Source organism: Siphateles boraxobius, unplaced genomic scaffold, assembly GCF_051911475.1.
Source record: "Siphateles boraxobius isolate OS27281-9 unplaced genomic scaffold, OSU_SipBor_1 1, whole genome shotgun sequence".
NCBI lineage: Eukaryota > Metazoa > Chordata > Actinopteri > Cypriniformes > Leuciscidae > Siphateles > Siphateles boraxobius.
The window spans coordinates 26,743,367-26,765,072 of record NW_027508699.1 but is presented as its reverse complement, the minus strand read 5'-3'; the positions used below and the strand labels follow the sequence as shown (position 1 = coordinate 26,765,072).

Genomic DNA, 21,706 nt, shown 5'->3' with positions numbered 1-21,706 from the left:
GCAAGAGCTGCAGGGTGAGAGTACAGCATAATGACTCACAGATACCTGGTAGGTGTCGTTGCCGTTGACCAGTTCGTAGATTGGAGTGGCTTTCGTGATGTTGAGCAGCACAGGCTCTGCAGGACGTCCAGGCCCAGGGCTCATGTGGCAGAGGTGACAGGACAAAGGGCACTGGCCCTGACTGCTGCAGTCCATGCGCACCCCTGCCGCCATGCGCTTGGCACCCGAGTCCAGCAGGCTGGCAATGTATGCTGGGTAAGTGAGCGTGCGTGGTTCTTTGTCCCGCTCCTCCGACTCGTCTGACGGAGAGTTTCCTGAATTTAGATTTTAAAATGATAGTGTTAAAAAGTAATATTACAAAACAAATCATATTAATTTAAACAACACATGTTTATTAATAAACAATAATATAAAAGTAAAAAAATATGAAAATACTATTACAAATGTATTTAAATTGATCAAATCGAAATAATTAAAACATGTTAAAAGGAATATGCAAAACAAGCTGAATGATTGAAATAAAAAAGCATATACAATATGTGCTCTATCAGCACTGTTTCAAACACTATCATAATTTGAACTGTACATTTATTCCGTAAAGCCGTGCTTCTATTTTAAGCCCATCCCAAATTAAAATGTAATATTACAATACTATTATACATTTATTTAAACTGTCAAACATAAATAATTAATTAAACCTCTAGTTCAGTCATGAAACTCTAGAGGGTGCAGGCTGAACAGGTACTTTGCATGCAATATGCAAGCAATCCCATCATAACTGCATGGCACAAGCTGATTGGCCTCTGCCGATCCGGCAGCCAATGAGATTGCTTGCTCAACATTTAAATGTTTGATTTAAGCAAGTCTTAATTCCTCTTAATCCCTCCACCATCCCCAGATTCACCTGCCTAGATCTGCTACAGGATTTGTGTATGTCTTTTTATGACATGAAACATTCAGAGAACTGTCATGACCAACAAACTAAACTGCATATCAATTTTTGCTTTATCACCCCTTTTTCAGACACTGAATCATCATTTAAGCATAAAATGAAACTGTACATTTATTCTGTACACATACACAAAGCAATCTGCAAGCTCAACTGCCAATTAGGGAATACCCTTTCACTGCAGCACACTTTAATAAAAAACACACACTCAAGATTTTAAAGACACACACACACACACACACACACACACACACACACACACACACACACACACACACACACACACACACACACACACACACACACACACAGAGATTTTATGAGTCAACAGTGAGAGAAGAAAATGCACTGTCAGAACACATTATTCCTTCAGCCTTTCACAATATCATATGGACCACGTTTAGCCCACCATTTTGCATGATGGACACACGAGGAAATGAAAAGGCAGTCTCCCGTATAATAATAAGGCTCTGAAAAAAGCCCTGTTGCAAACTGCAAACATGTCAATCAGTCCACCCAAACATGGTTTTGGTTTCATTACAGTAAGCTTCCAGTCAAACATTTTACTTATTTATTATTTCGGGGGAATCTGAGCAGTTGTTCCTTTGTTATTCAATATCCAAGCATAGTCTGGTCTGCAGGAGTATAGTGCAAAAGGTCATGCAGTTGACCTTGGGAGCAAAATACGGTGCTTTCTTAATTACTCATATAATTCTAAATCATCTAAATTGTATCTTCCATTGTATTTCTTTGATGGAAAGCATTGTAGCTGTGCCAAGAAAACAGCTCTTGAAAAGAAAAGTTCCTCAAAGTTAATGGATTAAAAGGCCTGGAAATTGCAAATTTTGGATGTCAATCAGAAAGCTCGGGCTCCTCTGAAAATACTAATGTGTTAAAAGTGTTTAATCAAATTCCATGCCAGCTGTAGATTAAGAAGGCATTACCAATATTACTTTTAGCCGGTGCTTTAATTAGACAGCAAGAGAGAATGAAAAAAGCAAGAAGTGAGGAAGAAGAAATAGAGAAGGCCGGAAAAAGAAAACGAGAGAAACAGTGGGAGAGCAGCACACTCTACAGTGTGCCAATTTGCTTTGACATATTTTCTCTACAGCTCTGGGTTTTGACAGTTATCAAACTGGCATGATGCATTGCAGGCCAAATTAAAATAGGAGAGTGAAGGAAAACATCTCATTAGATAACTTTCATTTTAGGTGGGTGATTTGCATGAAAAAGCCCAGAAAATCTTGTCATCTGTAGTGTCTCTTTAAGCTCAGAGCCTTTCACGGTGAAGAAAAAACCTTTGATATTGTCAGTGGTTTGAAGGATTGCCATTTATGACATGCAAATTGTCAGCTGTGACAAAGGTGAGAATTCGGAAATTCCTCTGTACAGCACACAGCATTTTTTTTAGCACCCCTGAGTATAAAAAATTCCCTAATATGAGCCTTGCACCTAACAGACAAAACACTAGATGGTGCAAGAACTCTGTAGGAGAGGATGTCAACTGTACATGAAACCAAGAGGGAGGGAGTGACCTAACAAATTGCATTATGTCTGCACAGATCCGAAAACACAATCTACACGATAAAGTACGAAGATAATGAACATTGCCTCCTCTTCTCATGTTCTTTGACAAGTAGGGAAAAGGATGAAACATCAAAATCGAAAGTAAAAAATTGCTCTGCGTATATCGTAACTCCAAGGACTCACCGGAGCTTTCAGTCAATAATCAGGACGTTTAAGCGCCACAGTCAAGCAATTTAAATGTGCTGCAATGTGTCGCCTGGGCTCAGGATATATTTGAACACTTTAGAAAATCCTTGACAAGCTAATCTTGCAAGAAAGATGCATGATGATTATCACATGGTCCTTATTCAAGCACCTGCTCAGTTCAGATTGTGGTGTTAGTTTATGTCTGATCAAGAGGAGCTGAATGCTAGTCCACAATGGCATGTAAATACTCTTCCAAACAGTCCCTTTCCATCTCACTTCTCTCGCCTCTGCCAACCAGGCTTTCAATCTTCCTTGTGTTCGTTTTATTCCACCGGTTTAAGCATGCGGCCAGCTGCTGGTCTTAACAGGCATTCCCCTCTGTCTCTTAATAAAAGCTGCTGGTGTGGTAAAGGTGAGAGTGACTGAGTTTATTTACCTGTGATTGGGCCTGCCTGCAGACACAAAGAGCAGTGACATCTTGTTTGTGAGGTGCGAAGGCTAAACTAATTCATCTGTAGGCACGGTGGAGCTGGTTACGCTCCCCGATACCTCACTGTGCAATCTGACATGAACTGCTAGGCTGAGGGGCTTGAATCTGAAGCAATTTGCAACAGATCCTGACCTGCCTTACAACCGGCTGAGGGCTTTTTTTGTATTCTCAAACAAGAATGGTGAGGCTTATATTTAAGCCATGTTGAACAGTAATTGTCACAATGTACAACACAGGGCACTGTTTTAAGTCGAATGTTTGTTTTAGTTATTTTTGGTTAATTTGTCCTGTCATATTTATTTTATACATAAAGGCCCCATTTCACAGACAGGGCTTGTATTAAGCCAGGATTAGGCCTTAGTTCAATTAGAATATTAAAGTAGCTTTTATAAATGTGCCTTAGAAAAAAACAAAAACCATTACTGGTGTGCATTCTGAGACAAAACAATGGCACTGGCATTTTAAGACATGTCAGGACAAGTTGCTTTCAGTTAAAAAAAAATCAAACATGAATTTTTGTCTGAGACTAGGCTTAAGCCTTGTCTGTGAAACCAGGTGAAAGTCTTTTTTTTAGCCAGCATTAGATTTTAGTTGACCAAAATTTTGTTAGCATTTTAGGGGATGAGAAAGTGCAACATTTAAAAACGTTAAAATGTGTCCTTAATGTGATAATATCCTTTATAGACTTTTCTTCAAAAACAAAAATGCATAGATAATATCTTACAGTTTTGTTTCGAATCATATTTTCATTAACAGTATGTTTAATTTAAAATCTACAATAATAATAATTCTATCATGATTTTTCACATGGTAATGGATATGACAATGTTAATGTATTTGGTTTTGGCAGAATAGATGCTACGCTGCTGCTGCTGTTATTGCTGTTGTAGTTTATTGCTGGTGCTTCTGTAGATTATTGCTGCTTCTGCAGAGAAAGTACAGGAACTTGCTACTGCCAATACATGCGCCGAAACGCTTCTGTGATTATGTAAGACATACTGCTGCTGCACAAATAGAATATATAACTTACCCATAGCAGATCAATACAGGTGAAGCTGGAGGGTTTTAGACGAACTATGAAAGTGCGCTGCAAACTGATGTAGTGAATGGTAACCAGCAATACAAATGTTGAACAGGAAGCTCAACCAATCAGCTTGTGCCAGGTAGTTAACGGTGTAAATATCATATGCCTGCGCCATCTAGAGTTTCATGACAGTGCTTGGCATTAATAATAATAATAATAATAAATGAAGATTTTTTATAAGCAAGTGATTTTAGCTGGTGTCTAATTTTAGTTATTAGCTGAACATGTATTAAAATCCAACAACATGTGAAAATTGTCCTTGGCGACCCTAATAATATTCTTTCCAGATTTTTCTTCTTCAAAAGCAAAAGTGCATTATTAATATCTTGCGTTTATTTCTCTAATCACATTTTAGTCAGCAGTGTTTTTCTTAAAATCTAATAAATAAACAAATAAACAAACAAATAAAATAAAAAACATAATATGCATCCGTCTTCAATAACACCGAAGTCATAATAATAATAAACATTTATTACCAAACATTTTTGCCAGTGATTTCATTAAAGAGATAAACCCTTCTAGTTGTAGCTGCAGGTTTAAGTGAGCAGTCCACTGCATACAGCAACAGTGCCCTAATCAAATATTTGCAGTTTGCTGCAAGTATCCCTTGGAGTTAGAGGACGATCTCAGCAACAGGGATTCTGTGCCAGCCAGGTGCGATTTCCCGGTGCCTTATCTGCCTGTGCACGGCAAGCAGCTGGCATGCCTTTCACGAGCGGATTACACGCTAACGGTGCTGTTCGCTCGTACTATCATTTCCGCTTTCCGGGGGACATGCTGACCTTCAAGCGCAGCTCAAAACTTTCACCCTTTTTAACTGATGGATGACTTAGAATGTGTGAAAGACTTCTGAAAGACGCTGAAGAAACAAGATGAAATGTAAAATGACAGATGAATTAATCTGAGATTAGAGTAAGGTGAGTTATTAGCCTGAGGAACATTGGATTCTTATTTCATTTCTTTGTCCAAGGCTGAAATATTTTGAGTCTTAATACAAAAAAGAAGAAGAAAAAAAATGCTAGGAGTGCTGAAATATGCATTATACCTCTGATCCTCGCAGTGAGAGATGATTCAACCTATCTGTGTTAAAGAAAAGGTGCAAACATATTTTGAATGTGGAAGAAAAACTAATTTCACAGAAAGATAGAATTTTGCAGTTCAGATAAAAAACAGAACGGTTTCCTCTAAGCTTTTGTTACAGACACTGTTTGCGGGACTGGACATTTCCAGAGTTTTTGTTATACTTTTAAATATATTATAACTGTTAAGTCTCTGTTTAAAGGGACACTTTCCTCTAAAATGAAAATTATGTCAACATTTACTCACCCTCAAGTCAATGGGGTCCAAACACATTTAAAAAAAAAGGCATACAAGTTACGGAACAAAATGATGGCAAGTCGATTTAAAAAATACTTCTTTTTTTTTAGGTTTGCTCTTTAAGAAGAGTTGAACATGCAAATAAACAGCAACACAATGTGGGAACTAATTGGTTTGCAGAATACTGATAAAGTTGGAGAAATAAGTTGAAGAACGCCGACTAGCAACCAACAGCACAGACTATGGCGACCTCCAGAAATCAACAGGTCTTACTTTTGGCACGTTTCCTGTCAACTAGACTGATGAATTGCTAAATTTCCCAAATATTTTCCTCAATACGTGTAAAATTCCCCTGGTGCTTCTATCAAAAATGAAGCATGCCCTAACCCAGCACACATAGCGCAGCAGAGGCCAGCATTATTCAAGCGTGCCTGTGTTGCCAGTATGAAGAGACGGGTTCCACAGTTACCCGTTGAAAGATTAATTAAGAGGAGAAGTCACTGGGGTCCGGTTTGTCCTGACCTCTAAAATGAGTAATCAGGTCCAGGAGATGACTGCTCCATCAGGTTCCAGTCTCAAGCCCTCATTCTGTCACACAAGCACATATACACACAGGTCACCCCATGTTGACATGGCAACTGGCCTGCTCATTTTTAATCTTTTCTCTCCATTGTAATGGCTACATTCAGCTCTCTTGGCTTCACCTGTTTGAGGCAGAGACCATCTGTGAATGCTGTAAAGGAATAAAAAAACTTTGTATACATAAAAACCTATAGAATTAGAACAAAATACATGAATAATAGAAATAACCTTGAGCTTTGCAAAGCAAAGAGTTGGTAAAAAAATACCTTTTGCTGAACTTTTGAGTGTAGTGAAATGACACCGATGACCTGAACTCATATATAATATAGACAGGTTCTACAATATGCTGGAAGTGTACATATACTTTAGCAATGGCAAAGTCTTTTCAATGTGGAGTATGTCAGTGATATAAAGTCAGCATGTCTTTTTACTTAATGCACATAAACCTGGTCATATTGTGAATTGTTTCTTGATCACTAAATAAGCATATTAGGATTTCTGAAGATTCATGTGACACTGAAGACTGCAATGGCTTCTGAAAATTCAACTTTGCCATCACAGGAATAAATTACATTTTAAAATATATTAAAATATAAAAAAACAGTTATGCTAAATTTCTATAATATTTGAGCTTAGTAAAATGTAGTAAAAAGTAAAATGAGCTTCAAATGGCCAAAAATAACACTTTAATTGCTGTCCAGCAAGTGCTTTGTTAAGCTGTGAAGGAGAACACTACAGTAACGACAGATTAATGTGTTTCAGCAGAAAGTGAGGGCGTGCTAAATGAAGTGGCACAGTTACTGTGAAGCTGGAATGATACATCCATCATGGAAACCACCAATGAAGCCTGCATATGGTTTGGGTTCTACGCCAGTGGTCTTTGAGTGGAAGAACAAGATGAATGGGTTGTATTATCAGGTTTTAATTGTCATTACTTCTCAAAGATTAACCAAGTTGTCAAGTGTCCAGCCAGGTATTATTAAGAAATTAGTCACCTACAAAATAAGCAATGCTTATCAAAAGCAAGTTTTAACACAGAAATCATTTCTGTGAGTATATTGATTGAATCAATGTAACAAAGCCAGGGACATGCATTCAATTATTATGGTGCACAATTACTGATAAAATAGGGCTTTTCACACTGCATATGCTGGGTTAAGCAAAGTTTCACACTTCTACTTTTGTGGCACTAACCACGAATTGCAGTGCTAAAGTTATACAGTGTGAAATAATGCAGTGCTAGAATGTAAAGCAACTTGTTTAGCAATGGACAACCAATCTAAAAATGCCTTGAGTGGTTACCTTATTAAATATTCATGAGCTTTGTACAGCAGAAATACAAGGGCAGTGTGAGAGAGATGAATGACAATAACAATAAGTGTTAATCAGTCAAATCAGGGTATGCACTCACTGCAAGTCCTTTTGGATAACTTCGGCATATACACTTTGGATGCTTTCATTGTATATATATATATATATATATATATATATATATATATATATATATATATATATATATATATATATATATATATATATATATATATAATTTTTTTACATGGTAGCATGTATGCAAACACGACTCTTAATTTGGAGATAATTTGAACATATTTTTGAATCATAATTGAGATGTTCCAAACTCTCCCTAAACAACCACTCATTTGCACTGAGAATTAATGATGCTGGTGCACTTTCATTTTTCCCCATCACCCACCATAAATCAGTCTCTCTGCAGCATCCGTAAGTATGTACAACTAATCAAGCTGAAAAATATCACTGCCATGCTACATTATTATTTGATTTGTATCAGTTAGGGATGCTACAGTATACTGTATTTCACTTTATATTTCAGGGTTATATTTTTTTTACTAAAGTACATTGTTTAGAATAGATTGAGGTGTATTTTATATGAACACTTAATGAGAGAGTGAAAACGTGTGTCAAGTCAAAAAACTTCACAAGGGTCCAAGGATCAAAGCAGTTCCTCCATCTGACAGGTTCAGCTACGTTGAAGAGCAAGATTTCAGGCTAGATTTTAAATGCAGCCAAATCCAAATCCACAGACATTAATTTACTTTTATATATTTGGTAGATGATTTTATGCAAAATATCCTTGGCACTGTTAGCACCAGGAATGACCAGTTGAGTTAGAGAAGCTGATTTTTGCGACCAATAATAATAATAATAATATATTTAATGTAATAATATGTACTAATATTTAATATTAAGAAAATAATAAGAAAATAATTCCTGTAGCTCAAACAGTAGCACATGGCACAAGCAACACCATGGTCATGGGTTTGATTCGCAGGCAATGCATGAACTGAAAAAAATGTATACACCTCATGCACTACTTTGAGTTAATGAAAATGTGACAATGTGTACAAAAAACCAAATACATATAGCACACAAGGACAACACATTCAATAGCTGTCATCAGAGAGCTCAACATCTGATTAGGAGTAGGCTGGTGATTTTGCCATTTAATTTGTAGTCCTACGGGAGGCAAACTGAAGGCAAAACAATACTGAAGCTTCCTGATGAGTCAGGCAACAGTGCCGGTTATGCTGCACAATTTTAAGAGCAAATCAATCAGCACGGGATAGCAGTCTGAACAGCTCAAACACAGACATCTTACTTGAACCTAAAATACTTATTCTGGATTCCTCCTGCGGTCTCCCGCAGTGAGAGTTGTATCATGCCGGTTGCTGTCTGATTTCTATGATCAGTCTCTGCACTCATCTCCCACACATCAGATCACTGCCTATTGTGTGTCTGTCCTTCATGGGGATGCCATTGCTTTCTGATGGCCTGCATCATATTATGTCCTTTTGTAAATATAAGCATTCATATACTGTATCTCCCAGGAATTAACTGATTAAATATATACCCGCAATGTAATGCAAGTCGCTTTGGATAAATGTGTAAATGTAAAAATGCTTGACCAACATTGTCCTCCTTACTCACTAGCCCATACAAATCTTTATGCATAGATATGCGAGTTGCCAAGATTATGGAGAATAGAACTGAGACTCTCAATGAAGTGACCTAGCAGCAGTTAAGTTTCAAGATGTGTCATGGAGTTATAATGGAGGGTTCTGTGTAATGAGATATTTAATGTCTTCACTGACCTGCTGCATTCCTACTAAATTAATTTTCAGTCTTTATCACACCTGCCTGATGATATTGGAAGAAATATGCAATTGCATGTTACTTTGAAAAAAAAAAGTCAGGGTAAAATATCTAATTTACAGGCAGTACCTTGAATACCACTACACATTTTACCATATTCAGCAAAGATGCAATACATGAATCAAAAATGACAGTTTGACAGTACAAAAAAACCCCATTTCAAATAAAAACAAAATTGTCTCACAGTTTCCACAAAAATATGAAACAGCAAACTGACTTCAATATTGATAACAATGCTTACACAATATTATGGTTTTAGTGTATTTTTCATCAAATAAATGCAGCCCTGTAAGCATAAGAGACAAAAAAACAAACAAAAACACTTTTGAAGGTAGAATGGATGGATGGATGGATTATGATTTTCCCTGGTAAATCTTAGTTAATAAAGCTAGAAGTTGGTGAAAATCACAGCCCTCTGTATTTCTCCTGAACTCGAGTAGCTCTCAGCATAACAGGTTTTCCACACGTCTGGAGCTGGTGTGTGGTGCGCTGTTGTGCCGTGTTGTTGTTGCAGTCAAAATGGTCTGAGTTGATGTGAGAGGAATGTGTTGGTGGTCATGCAGAAAAGCAGCCCAGAGGGTTCAGTCATGGGTCGGTGAACCCCTGAAACGTCCAGGTCTCTGGCCCTGTCCGATACCTGCCAGGTCTTGATGTCAGATAAAACACATTTGCTTTCTCTCGCTCTTTCCCTACTTACTGCAACAATGGGAGTGACCCCATCTTCAAATTGAAATCCCTCCCAAATTATGCTGAAACTCCCTTTAGTAACACTTTCCAACAGTTTCAGACCACAGCAATTTTTTTTATGTACATTTACAAATAAATAGGGTAACACTTTAGAATACGGTTCCTTCGTTAATGAATAACTACACAAGAACCAATGAATAACACCATATTAACAATCTAGTAACTATTATAAACTAACAAAAAAACTCTGATTAACGAACTAGTAAGTAATAGCGCACAGATGAAAGTGGTAGTTCACTATTAACTAATCAATAACTACTATTTTTTATGCTTCCCAGAGAACTACTGAAAAAGTTTATTAACAATCTAGTAACTACTATTAACTAAAAAGAAACTCTGATTAACGAATTAGGAAGTAATAGTGCACAGATGAAAGTGGTACTTCAATAACTACTATATTCTTTTATGCTTCCAGAGAACTACTGAAAATGTTCATAATTCATACAAAACTAATCAATAACCAATGCAGGATAAATGACTAGCACTAAATTAACATTTGAACTGCTACCGTAAACGAATACACAAGGTTGTTTAAATTATCAATATGTAAGCTGTTAATAATTGGCCTATGCTGTCTTTTTATCAACTGAATAATTTTAAAGAAATTGATTTTTAAATGCAGTTGTCGGGACTCGGGACCTTACTTGTCCTGTGGCCAATTTTCTGGCATTCCTTTGGACTGGCATTGAATCACTAGAGTCACGGTGACGACTGGAACATATTGAGTCATCAGCCATCCAAATACCATATAGATTGAATTTATTATTTAACTTACCTCACAAAAAAATCTGTTTTTATGTATGTCTCCTAGCATATACATATATGTGTGTGTGTGTGTGTGTTTGTGTGTGTGTGTGTCTTGTGAGTGAGAAGATTCTACACTTTATTGGCTTTTCATTAGTAACTACTGTAAGAATCATGGGAACAAACTAGTAATGACTCAAGTGTTACTACATACTTCTATGGGAATTACTAATTATTTGGATCCGTATTCTAAAGTGAAGATCATGGTAACTAACTAGTAATGACTCAAGTGTTACTATACTTTTAAAGAAATTTTCTAAAAGTATACTAAAGTTCACCAAAAATGTCAAAAGCTTGAAATTACTTGTGTGTTTGGTTGCACAAATCATGACTAGATCATGTAGTAACACTTGAGTCATAACTAGTTAGTTCCCATGATCTTCACTTTAGAATACGGATCCAAATAATTAGTGCACAGATGAAAGTCATACTTCATACTTTTATGGGAATTACTATTACTTCCTAATTTGTTAATCAGAGTTTCTTTTTAGTTAATAGTAGTTACTAGATTGTTAATAAACTTTTTCAGTAGTTCTCTGGGAAGCATAAAAAAAATAGTAGTTATTGATTAGTTAATAGTGAACTACCACTTTCATCTGTGCGCTATTACTTACTAGTTCGTTAATCAGAGTTTTTTGTTAGTTAATAATAGTTACTAGATTGTTAATATTGTGTTACTCATTGGTTCTTGTGTAGTTATTCATTAACGAAGGAACCGTATTCTAAAGTGCTACCATAAATAAAAATGTAAAATTCCAGATTTTCAAGCAACAAAACATTTGGACGAAAAATGAATAAAAGTTGCGTCTTTTGAAACACTTAGTCATGCAAAAAATCAATTACAATACATTGTTTGCTTTCTTGACTCCCCGATTCTGATATCAGCATCCCTAATCTTTCATTCACTTTAACCTCAAAGTGAAGACCACTTGGCTGATGATCCATAACACCACACATCTACACGTCTCTTCTTGTTCCTTTTAAATGATAGACAATAAACTCCCAGCACTCCCACTGCCACTATAAAGAAGTCGAGAGTGTTTACAGATTACCAATTCATTCAATTCAAGTGTTGTGATACATCAGAGAGGAGATTATTTGCCATGATGAGCCTGATAGATAAGTGAGTGTGTGTGTCCTCAAAAGTGGGGCAAAGGAATGAGGAATCACAGCATGGAGGATGGCTGGAGGATATATGAATGGCACGAAGGGGGAGCTTGTTACTGAGGAGACCGTCTGGGCTGAAAGCAGACTAGTGAGTAAGTGTGCCAGTTTAGTAATCGTGACCCCCCTCCCCCTCCTCCGTTAAACACACACGAACGCACTAGCACACACACACTCCCCTCAGCGTTTGTGAGCCACTTTCTTCCACCCGCTCCTCCCATGAGATGTAATTAACAAAGAAATTACAGTGAAACACACTGCCGACGGGTCTCTGTCTCCAGCAACGCTAAAATGTGACAGAGAAAATGAGTGAAAGAGAAAACCAGGGACAGCGCCAAAGTGTGTGACATTTCCCCCCTAAAATGAAGCGACAATTAGATGAGCATTAATTGTATTGTAAACGAAAGTCTGCAGCGTGCACAGGTAGTTCCTCATTCCCACCACAACACAAACCCTCGGAAGTCCTCATTAGTCTTAATTAAAATGCATTTTTCATTTAGCAAAACCCATTTCACTAATGCATTTCAATGACAAATATAATTTTGAAAGATGACAGCCAGGGATACTGGCATTGGCTTGTCTGTTGGACAAAACTATGAAAACCACTGTGATATATATTTTTTGAAGGGGCTGGCAGCCTTGGCTCCCTTTGTGCCCAAGGCAAGACAAGACATGAGCAAAGATATATATATATATATATATATATATATATATATATATATATATATATATATATATATATATATACATACACACAAGTCTGTAAGATTTGTTATGCCTTTGATAGAAGTATATTATGCTCACCAAGACTGTATTTATTTAATCAAAAATACAGTAAATAACAGTAATATTATGGAATATTGTTACAATTTAAAATAACCATTTTCTATTTAAATATATTTTAAAATGTAATTTATTCCTGTGATTGCAAAGCTGAATTGTCAGTAGCTATTAATTCAGACTTTAGTGTCACATGTTCCTTCAGAAATCCTTATAATGTGCTGATTTGGTGCTCAAGAAGCATTTCTTATTATTTTCAATATTGAAAACAGTTGTGGTAAAATTGTTTGTGGAAACCGTTTTATTCGGGATTCTAACATGCATGACAAATTCATTACTGTCACTTTTGTCAGTTTAATGCATCCTTTTTAAAGAGCATTTACAAAAAAAAAAAAAAAAAAGAAGAACATTCTTACTGACCCCAAACGTTTGAATGGTATTGTACATGTTTTGCTTGGCTTATATGCTTTTTGACAAACACCACTTATCTACAAACTTGTTTTTTTCATATTTGTTGCATTCAAAAGCCACTTGGCTACAATTGCCAATCTTCTAATCTAATACAGGATCATCCCAACCCATTTTCAATCTATGCGAGACGCCGGTCGTACATTTAACTGTATATGTGATGGAAATATAAAGACAATTATTGCACTTCCATTTCATTGTTGATTAAATGTTTTAAAATACAAAGCATATAAAAGTTACATTTTACTCTTGATAAAATATTTATGTAGTCACTTTTCTCAAGTGTTATAATCTGGTAGAAACTAAATTGTTATGTGTGTAATGTTGTGTAACACCAGTAGACATTAAAATTAATTTATTTTAATAACAGATGTCATGGAGAAGTACGTCAGTACGTCAAAATCAAAGTGATTACATTCCAAATGCATTTTAGCACTTAAGTCAGTCAAGCAGTAACTATCTTTTTTATGCTTCAGTCATACACTGTGACTGTCTAGCTTTTTTTTTCTACTTTAAACCATGCAGTCAATTGTCACCTGCACCAATGGTTTACGGAAATCTCAAAAGACTGGAATCAAGAAAATGGAGAGCGCCTCTTAATTTCCTTAAGTTGGCAACCACATACCACATACATATATACACATACGTACACACACACGCACACACACACGCACACACACACACGCACGCACGCACGCACACACACACACACACACACACACACACACACACACACACACACACACACACACACACACACACACACACACACACACACACACACACACACACACACACACACACACACACACACACACCACACACACTTCATCCAGACAGCACATGAGGTGGTGGGGTGGATATCGCACATCCCTAGGTTTTCTTTTATCAGAGCACAGTTGAAATCCACATCTCTCCAGCATAAAGATGTGCTGCTGGCAGATGGGCGCTGGGGGCTACGTGATAGAATGTGCGTTGAGGCAATAGAGTTTGACTGAACTCCTGAGGGAGTAAAAGCAGGGCAGAAATCTCTCTCTGCACATAATGAGATTTGGTTTCCAACCCAGGACGAACTAACCTTGCCCTCTGGCAAGAGGCTGTCCTTGACCGTGCCGGCACTGGACGGTGAGAGCATGAAAACCGTAAGCCTAGCCTGAGAGGAGTGAGTGATGTTTACTAAGCAGCTCTGCTTTCCTTAAACTCATCTCTCGGTTTCAATGCGCTCATACTGGCTATTTGCTGCATATTGCTCATTCAACGTCAATTCATCTTCACTTCTGTTGCTGTTAATTTGGATTGACTTTTCGGTACAAAGAATCGGTGACATCAGTTATGGCCGGGGCGAAATTTCTAATTAATATGCGGCGCCTAACAAACTGTAGGGTACAAAAATGTCAAATGACAAACAGTTAAAGCAGCCAGAGGGAAAATCTTTTAATGCCTCTGCTTAGCAGCTGATACCCACTGCACCAGCCACGAGTGCTTTCCGAGGAGATAAGCAATGGCATGGAATTAGTATAGCATGGTGGTTTAAAATATGTTTTAATGCAAACATTTTATAATGCTGGTATATTCACCCCTGCAACCTATTTCAGGTGTGTTGGCAAGGGAAACTGCTGAGGCTGATGAGAAGTTTATAGCCAGGAAATATAGTTGAGCCAAAGTTATGGTCAAAGTTCAGATTTTTTTTTATGGAGGGTTTCCAAGCCTGTTCATGTGTCAGGCTTAGTCAAGAAGAAAAATTGGAATGGCAAAGATGGAGTCTGGGCATTTAGAGATTGGAGACTTGGAGAGCTGGAAACTTTGTAGAACAATCTGTATAGCAAGAAATCAAAACAACAGACAGATATAAGGAAGAAAATATACGTGTGAACAACTGTTATTTGAAGTGTAAAAAGACCTAGAGCCTCATGTATATACAGTCTGAACAAACTGTTTGGGTGTCTGAAAGCATGTTCATACATAGTCACGTATACATCAGACTTTTTTCATTGTGTTCTATTTATATTGACCCAGAGATCCCAGTGATGTAAAGTAATTGTTTAATATCTTGGAAAGTCTTTGAGACTCCAAAGATGCAGTAAAGGATGCATAACTTTTAATGGAGGACATTTGAACCATGTTATCAAACAGATCATGAAGGTAAAAAAAAAAAGAAGTAAACTTACACAAATATACACACTCCAACTCTGCCAACTCTGGACTACACATATACAAGCATTTAGGACAAAACCAACACAAAGCTTTACACACGAGTCCTCTGACCTCTTGCATCATGTTCGAACCATATATCATTGTTACAAAAATGCTTCTACATGATTCTACATCATCCTATTTGAAGAATAAAAATATTAGTATACTTTCAAGTACAAACACACCTTTTCCTTTCTCTTCCTTTTTCACTTATTTCATCTCCAATCTCTGTTTCTTTATTGTCTTGGCTGATCTTCATCAAAGTAGCTAATGAGTTCCATTGGAACTCATTTGAAGTGGTGAGTTTATTGCAGCAATAAATTATGTGTGTACGCAGCAGGATATTATCCTCCAATGGCTGTTCTCGATGGAGCAACACTACTGAGCTCTCAGGATGTCATCTTCATTAGCAGGCCTGTATTTCCATGGCCTGGTCTGTCTCTGACTATCTGTCACTCTCCTTCTTTTCTTTTTTGTCCCTTTTATTTCAAAATGAATTTTCTGCTCTGACTCCTACACCTGCTTGAGAAAAATGCCATTTATTTTACTTATTTAATTCTTAGCAGAACACTTGATAATGTGTATCAATGACTCAGTTTAATAAATCGAATATAAATTCACCACGGTAATATGGCGAAAGTAAAGGTGACAGCCCCTCGCGAACGACTGCCGCACACAGATAATAGATAATAAATAACAAGACATAACAAATAGTCCAGGCCTGGTCCTCTCTCATCCTTCACTGTCGTCGCTACTCCTCGCAGGTGCCGCTCATCATCAATCACGCAACCGGCCGCGCGCCGTTCACTTACAGCTCTCTGCCTCGTCCTGCTTGCCACAGTTATGAGTAGGGGTAGGTTTAGGGGTAGGGATAAGGTTAGAACTACATTTTGGGTCAGGAATGTTGTTCCAGGATCAACAAAATATGTCTTGGCAAAATCTTGGTGACCCTTTGCCAACACAGGAGTAAATAACATTTTCAAATATAATTAAATAGAAATCTTTTTAATTTTAATTTGTAACAATATTTATTTTTTTTGTTTCAAATATTACAAAAACAACACTAAGCTAGTATACTCTGAATTGTTTTGAAAAAAAACTAAATACGTAACCATCTACTTGAGGAATAGATGATCGCAGTGAGTGTCTCATTTTAAAACCATTGCAGTCCCTCCGTGCGCTTCTCTCATTCCCCAACATTAGCGCTCTGCTATCGTTAAGCTAATCTGATGCCCTTGACAGAAGCAGCTGGGTGGTGTGTGCACCCCTGCAGTCTGGTATGGACCGGCACAGTTTGAGTTCACTCGACAGCAAGAAATAGGGCCGCTGAGCGGTGGGACGAGTCGTTACATAGCCCAATTCCTGCTCATTACCTCGCCATAATTTCCTCACATGCTGCCCATCCTACTGAATACTGTATGTGATCCATGTAATATCCATAACAAAACAGAAACACTGGATGATGTGCTATAATATCATGATGACCTCATGTAGCCCTGGATCATGTGCAAAAAGCCTGACTTTCCAATTTCCCATACTTGAAACAAGGCAAGACAAGGAGGACTTCCAACTAGGAAAACTTGTGCAAAGTTCCTTTGGAAGCAAAATGCCAATATATTTTGCCAATTTATCCCACTATAATCAGATTTACATGTTGGTTTGATTCCCCTTGTGTGGAGGAATGGGGGAACAAAACCATAATTAGAGGAGATTGACAGTTTCCTTGAGGTAACTAGGCAAACATTTATGGGAATCCCAGGTGAAAATGAGAGATAGGAGTGGCAACGTGTGCTTGTTGAAAACTGATTATCTCATGGAGAGTGTAAACAGGGAGAAGTGTCTTCCTTGCTTGTTTGCAAATCTGTTTGTCTCTGCGTTGCTGCTTGTAATGTGACCTTACAGGCAATTTCGCACTAATGGGCTTCTGTATATGATCCAGTAATTGTTAGGACTGACAATATGCATCCAATTACTGTTGTTATGCCATTAGGAAGTCATGCATTTGTCTTGCCAACCTCGATTCATTACCCTGTAGCTCTGTAAGGACATTTATATACATCTAATCACCCTTTTCATTGCCTCTAAATGCAGGTCTGTTTTTCATAATGACAGTCCTTTCCAAAGTCTTAATGACATATCCTTTAAAAGACACGATTATAACTTAGATTAGGGTTTCAATGAAGCATCATTAGTTCCCTTATATGAATGAAGCACATTTCCTAAATGTATAATTTCAATGCATCATCAACTTTGTGCATGATCATTAAGCTGAAAACATGGGAAAAGAAAATACAACAAATGGGAAGGGAAATGGAAAAATTAGCGCACTGAAAAAAAAAAAAACATTCCATATTTTTGAATTTTTCCCCCCAGTAACAAATATCTAAACATCCTTAATACATGATGCACTGAATTGAGAAGCAAAAGCAGAATATAAAGGAGAATAAGGATACATAGAATATGAATCAAATTAAAATGGTTACAATTATATGTATTAAAATATGCTTAACTTTGCTGTAGGTATAAAAATAATTCAGTAAATGTTGAAGCAAACACATTTATGAATTTAGTAAATTTATCATCCTCTAAAAGATCCTGGAGTCAATGGCTTGCACAATGGTGAAAGTTTACAGAACACAAGTGAGATTTGAGCATACAATCTCTTAGTTACCAGCCCAGATATTCAATGAATACACTACCTCAACAACCTGACTACAGATGTGGAGCATTAAAAATTCAGAGCTGGATATTAATAATGAGATGAGCTCCTGATGAGATGCTGGAGAATGTTCCTCAACAGTATTGCACGCAGGTCATCTAATCAATGCATGAACGGTCCCTGGGGATGGGGGAGGGGGGGGGGGGGGGGCATCTCAGGGCAAGGTCAGCATGTTCTTGCCCAGTGGAAAGCCTGGAATCCCAGCCTGGTAAAGCACCATGAACACTGCCCCTGGAGGAGCTTCTATATGTGTTAGCGCTGACCCTTCACTACTGTTCCCCAAAGGACTTGAATTACCATCCACAACACAGCATGAACAACCAACTGCTAAATATTCATTTATCTCACAGCCTGTCTCCTCAGATACCAATAAATTTCTGAAATTGCTCAAGCTATGTATTTCCTCCATGGCCGTGATCTCTTTCACACACAGACACACAGACACACACACACAGACACACAGACACACACACACAGACACACACACACACACACACACACACACACACACACACACACACACACACACACACACACACAGACACACAGACACACAGACACACACACACACACACACACACACACACACACACACACGCACTCTCTCTCTCTCTCTCTCTCTCTCTCTCTCTCTCTCTCTCTCTCTTTCTCCTTTGATGCAGATCACACCAGGCTTAGTGTTTGGATTGCTATCCAGAGAACGATCCCTAATGGCTATCTGACAAAAGTGGAGAGCAAAGAAGGTAGAGGAATTCAGAGTAAGATCAATACTCCTGGATAGTGAGTTTTCCTATGTTAAAGGCCAACTCCTTCTCAGGAGGCCTCCCGAGGGTCAGATATTAAATGTTTACAAGGACAGAACATCATAGGTATCTTCAAAGCAAGCATGAGGGGGAATAATGCTTTGACTGAATCAAGTGTAGCTTAACACAGTCAAACCCAGTCTAAACTCAATGTGTTAATGCTAACAAAAGCAAAAGTAATATTTTGGAGAAAAAACAACAAAGATGGCAATACAAATTCTCATCTGTAGTACATCATTGGAAAGTATAAAAACATTTAGTTTTTAGCTTTTTTAAAAAAGTGGCCATTTACTAACATAAGCAATCTTAAGCAAATTATATACAAAAGATATGGTACATTACAATTCTGTGAAACATAAATTCACTTGTAGCACTGAAAATCATTGATTTTAGTTGTTTCCCTTCTATTTATAGTAAAATGGTATATCATTTTAATATTGGCCATTATAATAAAATAGATTGTGAGCATTTCTAGTCATTGTCAAATTATTTAAGTTACTACATAAATGAGTAAAAGCTACATCTTTTGAAACATATGAGAGGTGAATTTCTAGCACACATAACTATTTAGTGATACACACCATTACTGAGATATCAAATTTCGTTCATAGCATCCACAAAAATACAGATTAAAAACAAGGTTGTAGTATTTTCTTAAAGAACTGTTCTAGTAACCAAAGTTGATGATTCAAACCCTGAACGATGTTCCGAAAGAATCAGACTCCCTTTCACTGCTGTGACCTTGACAATGGCGTGTTTCTCCAGTGGTTCTCTTTATCTGGTTTAAAATGCAGTGCAAATAACATCCAATTCTTGTCCAATGGAGATAAGTAATCATAATTTAAGCTATCTTGTGACTGACACAGTGTCAAACCAATGAAACATATTCGGTTGACAGGCACCTTTATAAGACAGAATGTGGCCTTAGTTCTCACAAACCCCACAGAGTAAAATCAGCAATTACAGACAACAAGATGCACCTATAGCATACAAATAGCAAAACAAAGATGCAGTAACTCTCTGAGGTATTAGCACAGAACACAATTTTCCCAGGAGGTGCACATCTTCTGCAACAATGGATTTCAAACAATCTTTTTCACCAGCTCTGATCTTTTATTTTCTTCTTAACAAGACAGCACTGTTATCTTCTCTGCCAAACACTGACCTGGCCCTCAATCCAACACTATGCCTTTTTTGTTTGTTTGTTTGTTATGTATGTTAAAATTCATTAACTGCATTGAAACTTAAGTTAAATCAATGGGCAACATTTTGATACTGATTCAAAGTTCTGCAGTTCTACTGATAAACTCTAAGACTATCAATCCATTTTTCTAGTTGTTTTCCCAAGTAATCTTCTCTTAAAGAGTTATTTATCCAAAGTGCTCTAGTTTAGAGAACCTGAGAATGGGAAGATCTTTCACTTTTAACTGTCAACTTTCAAACCAAGTAAATCTACATAGTTTCAGCCTCAAGCGGATTGCCCGCCAGCTGATGCAAATTACTCATAATACTGGAAATAACTTTCTGGCAAGCTTTGATTAGCTGACATTACACAACTTTCAAAAGAGCACACACTGTTTTTTAATCAGTTCACTGAGAAATTGTGTTTACAAGGTACTAGGTTGACCGCAAGGCTAATCAAAGAATTTACCAAAATTTGCCAGAGTAGAGACATCAAAACTTTGGATGACACTCAAGATTTTTGATTGAGGATCTTATAGATATAGTAAAAAAAACAACCAAACAAAAAACACTTGAATATTCTGTTTTGTTTTCTGATTTGACTGTGAAATAGACAGCATTTATTAAATGGGAAGAAATCACAGTCTACATTTTCTGCTATTTTTCCATTTATTTAAATTATATTTTATTAAGACAGCCTGTTATCTTTTTCAGATAAACCCGTATAAAATTATGTTTCTATGATGACCTGGGTTTATTCTCTGTGTAAACTTCAATTTTTTAATTACATCCAAACAACACTCTGTGATTTCTGTATATAATGTTGATATTCTGGGAACTGAACCAAAACCATAGATTTCACTTAATAGACAATAGACAAATGTAATGGCAATAGAGTAATTTTCTGGAATTTCAACATTGGTGTATAAAGTGCTAGATGTCAGCACAAAGCTTATTCTACAAGCAGCATACTTGAAGTATGAAGAGGTGTCAGAAAGCTGGAAATTCTTCCTGCGGTGCTGAGCTCATGTGGCGCATCAGATAGAGTAGTATGTCCTTTATTTTCATGCTGCATACTGTGCAGTGTAGGGTATAGAATTGGAGGAGAATATATGAGTGGCTGTCACATGTATTTATCTGAGCATTTGATGACAGCAGTTCTCTCGCCAACGCCTTTTTGTTGTCCTATTTCTACCAACTATGGAATGAGAAGCGGATGTCATTGAAATGGCAAACGTGTCACATTCTGAAAGACCAAAAAAAAACAAAAAACAACTCCCACAAGAATTCAAATCTGACTGAAACGTTGCTAGAAATGTGTTATTTGGATTGGGTTCTAAAAGGAATTTGTGTATAATTTTCCCTGTTTTTTATGTATGAGAAATTCTATGCGGTTCCATCATTATTATTTCATAATTCTGAAATGATGATCTTGAACATCAGAAACGAATGGTAACTAGTTATGGCAATGTGAACTGTGATTGACTAACTAAATCCTGTGGGGAAAAAAGACATATGT

General features: G+C 37.1%; 1 protein-coding gene across 2 annotated transcripts in view; it reads right to left on the bottom strand.

The window, feature by feature from the left end:
• The window catches only part of astn1 (astrotactin 1), a 305,138-nt gene that overhangs the window by 46,723 nt on the left and 236,709 nt on the right, over window positions 1–21,706 (bottom strand). For both annotated transcript variants that reach the window (XM_077231865.1, XM_077231856.1), the window contains exon 17: window positions 46–314. In XM_077231865.1, coding sequence (XP_077087980.1) covers window positions 46–314 — 269 coding nt within the window. The remainder of the gene's footprint in view (window positions 1–45; window positions 315–21,706) is intronic.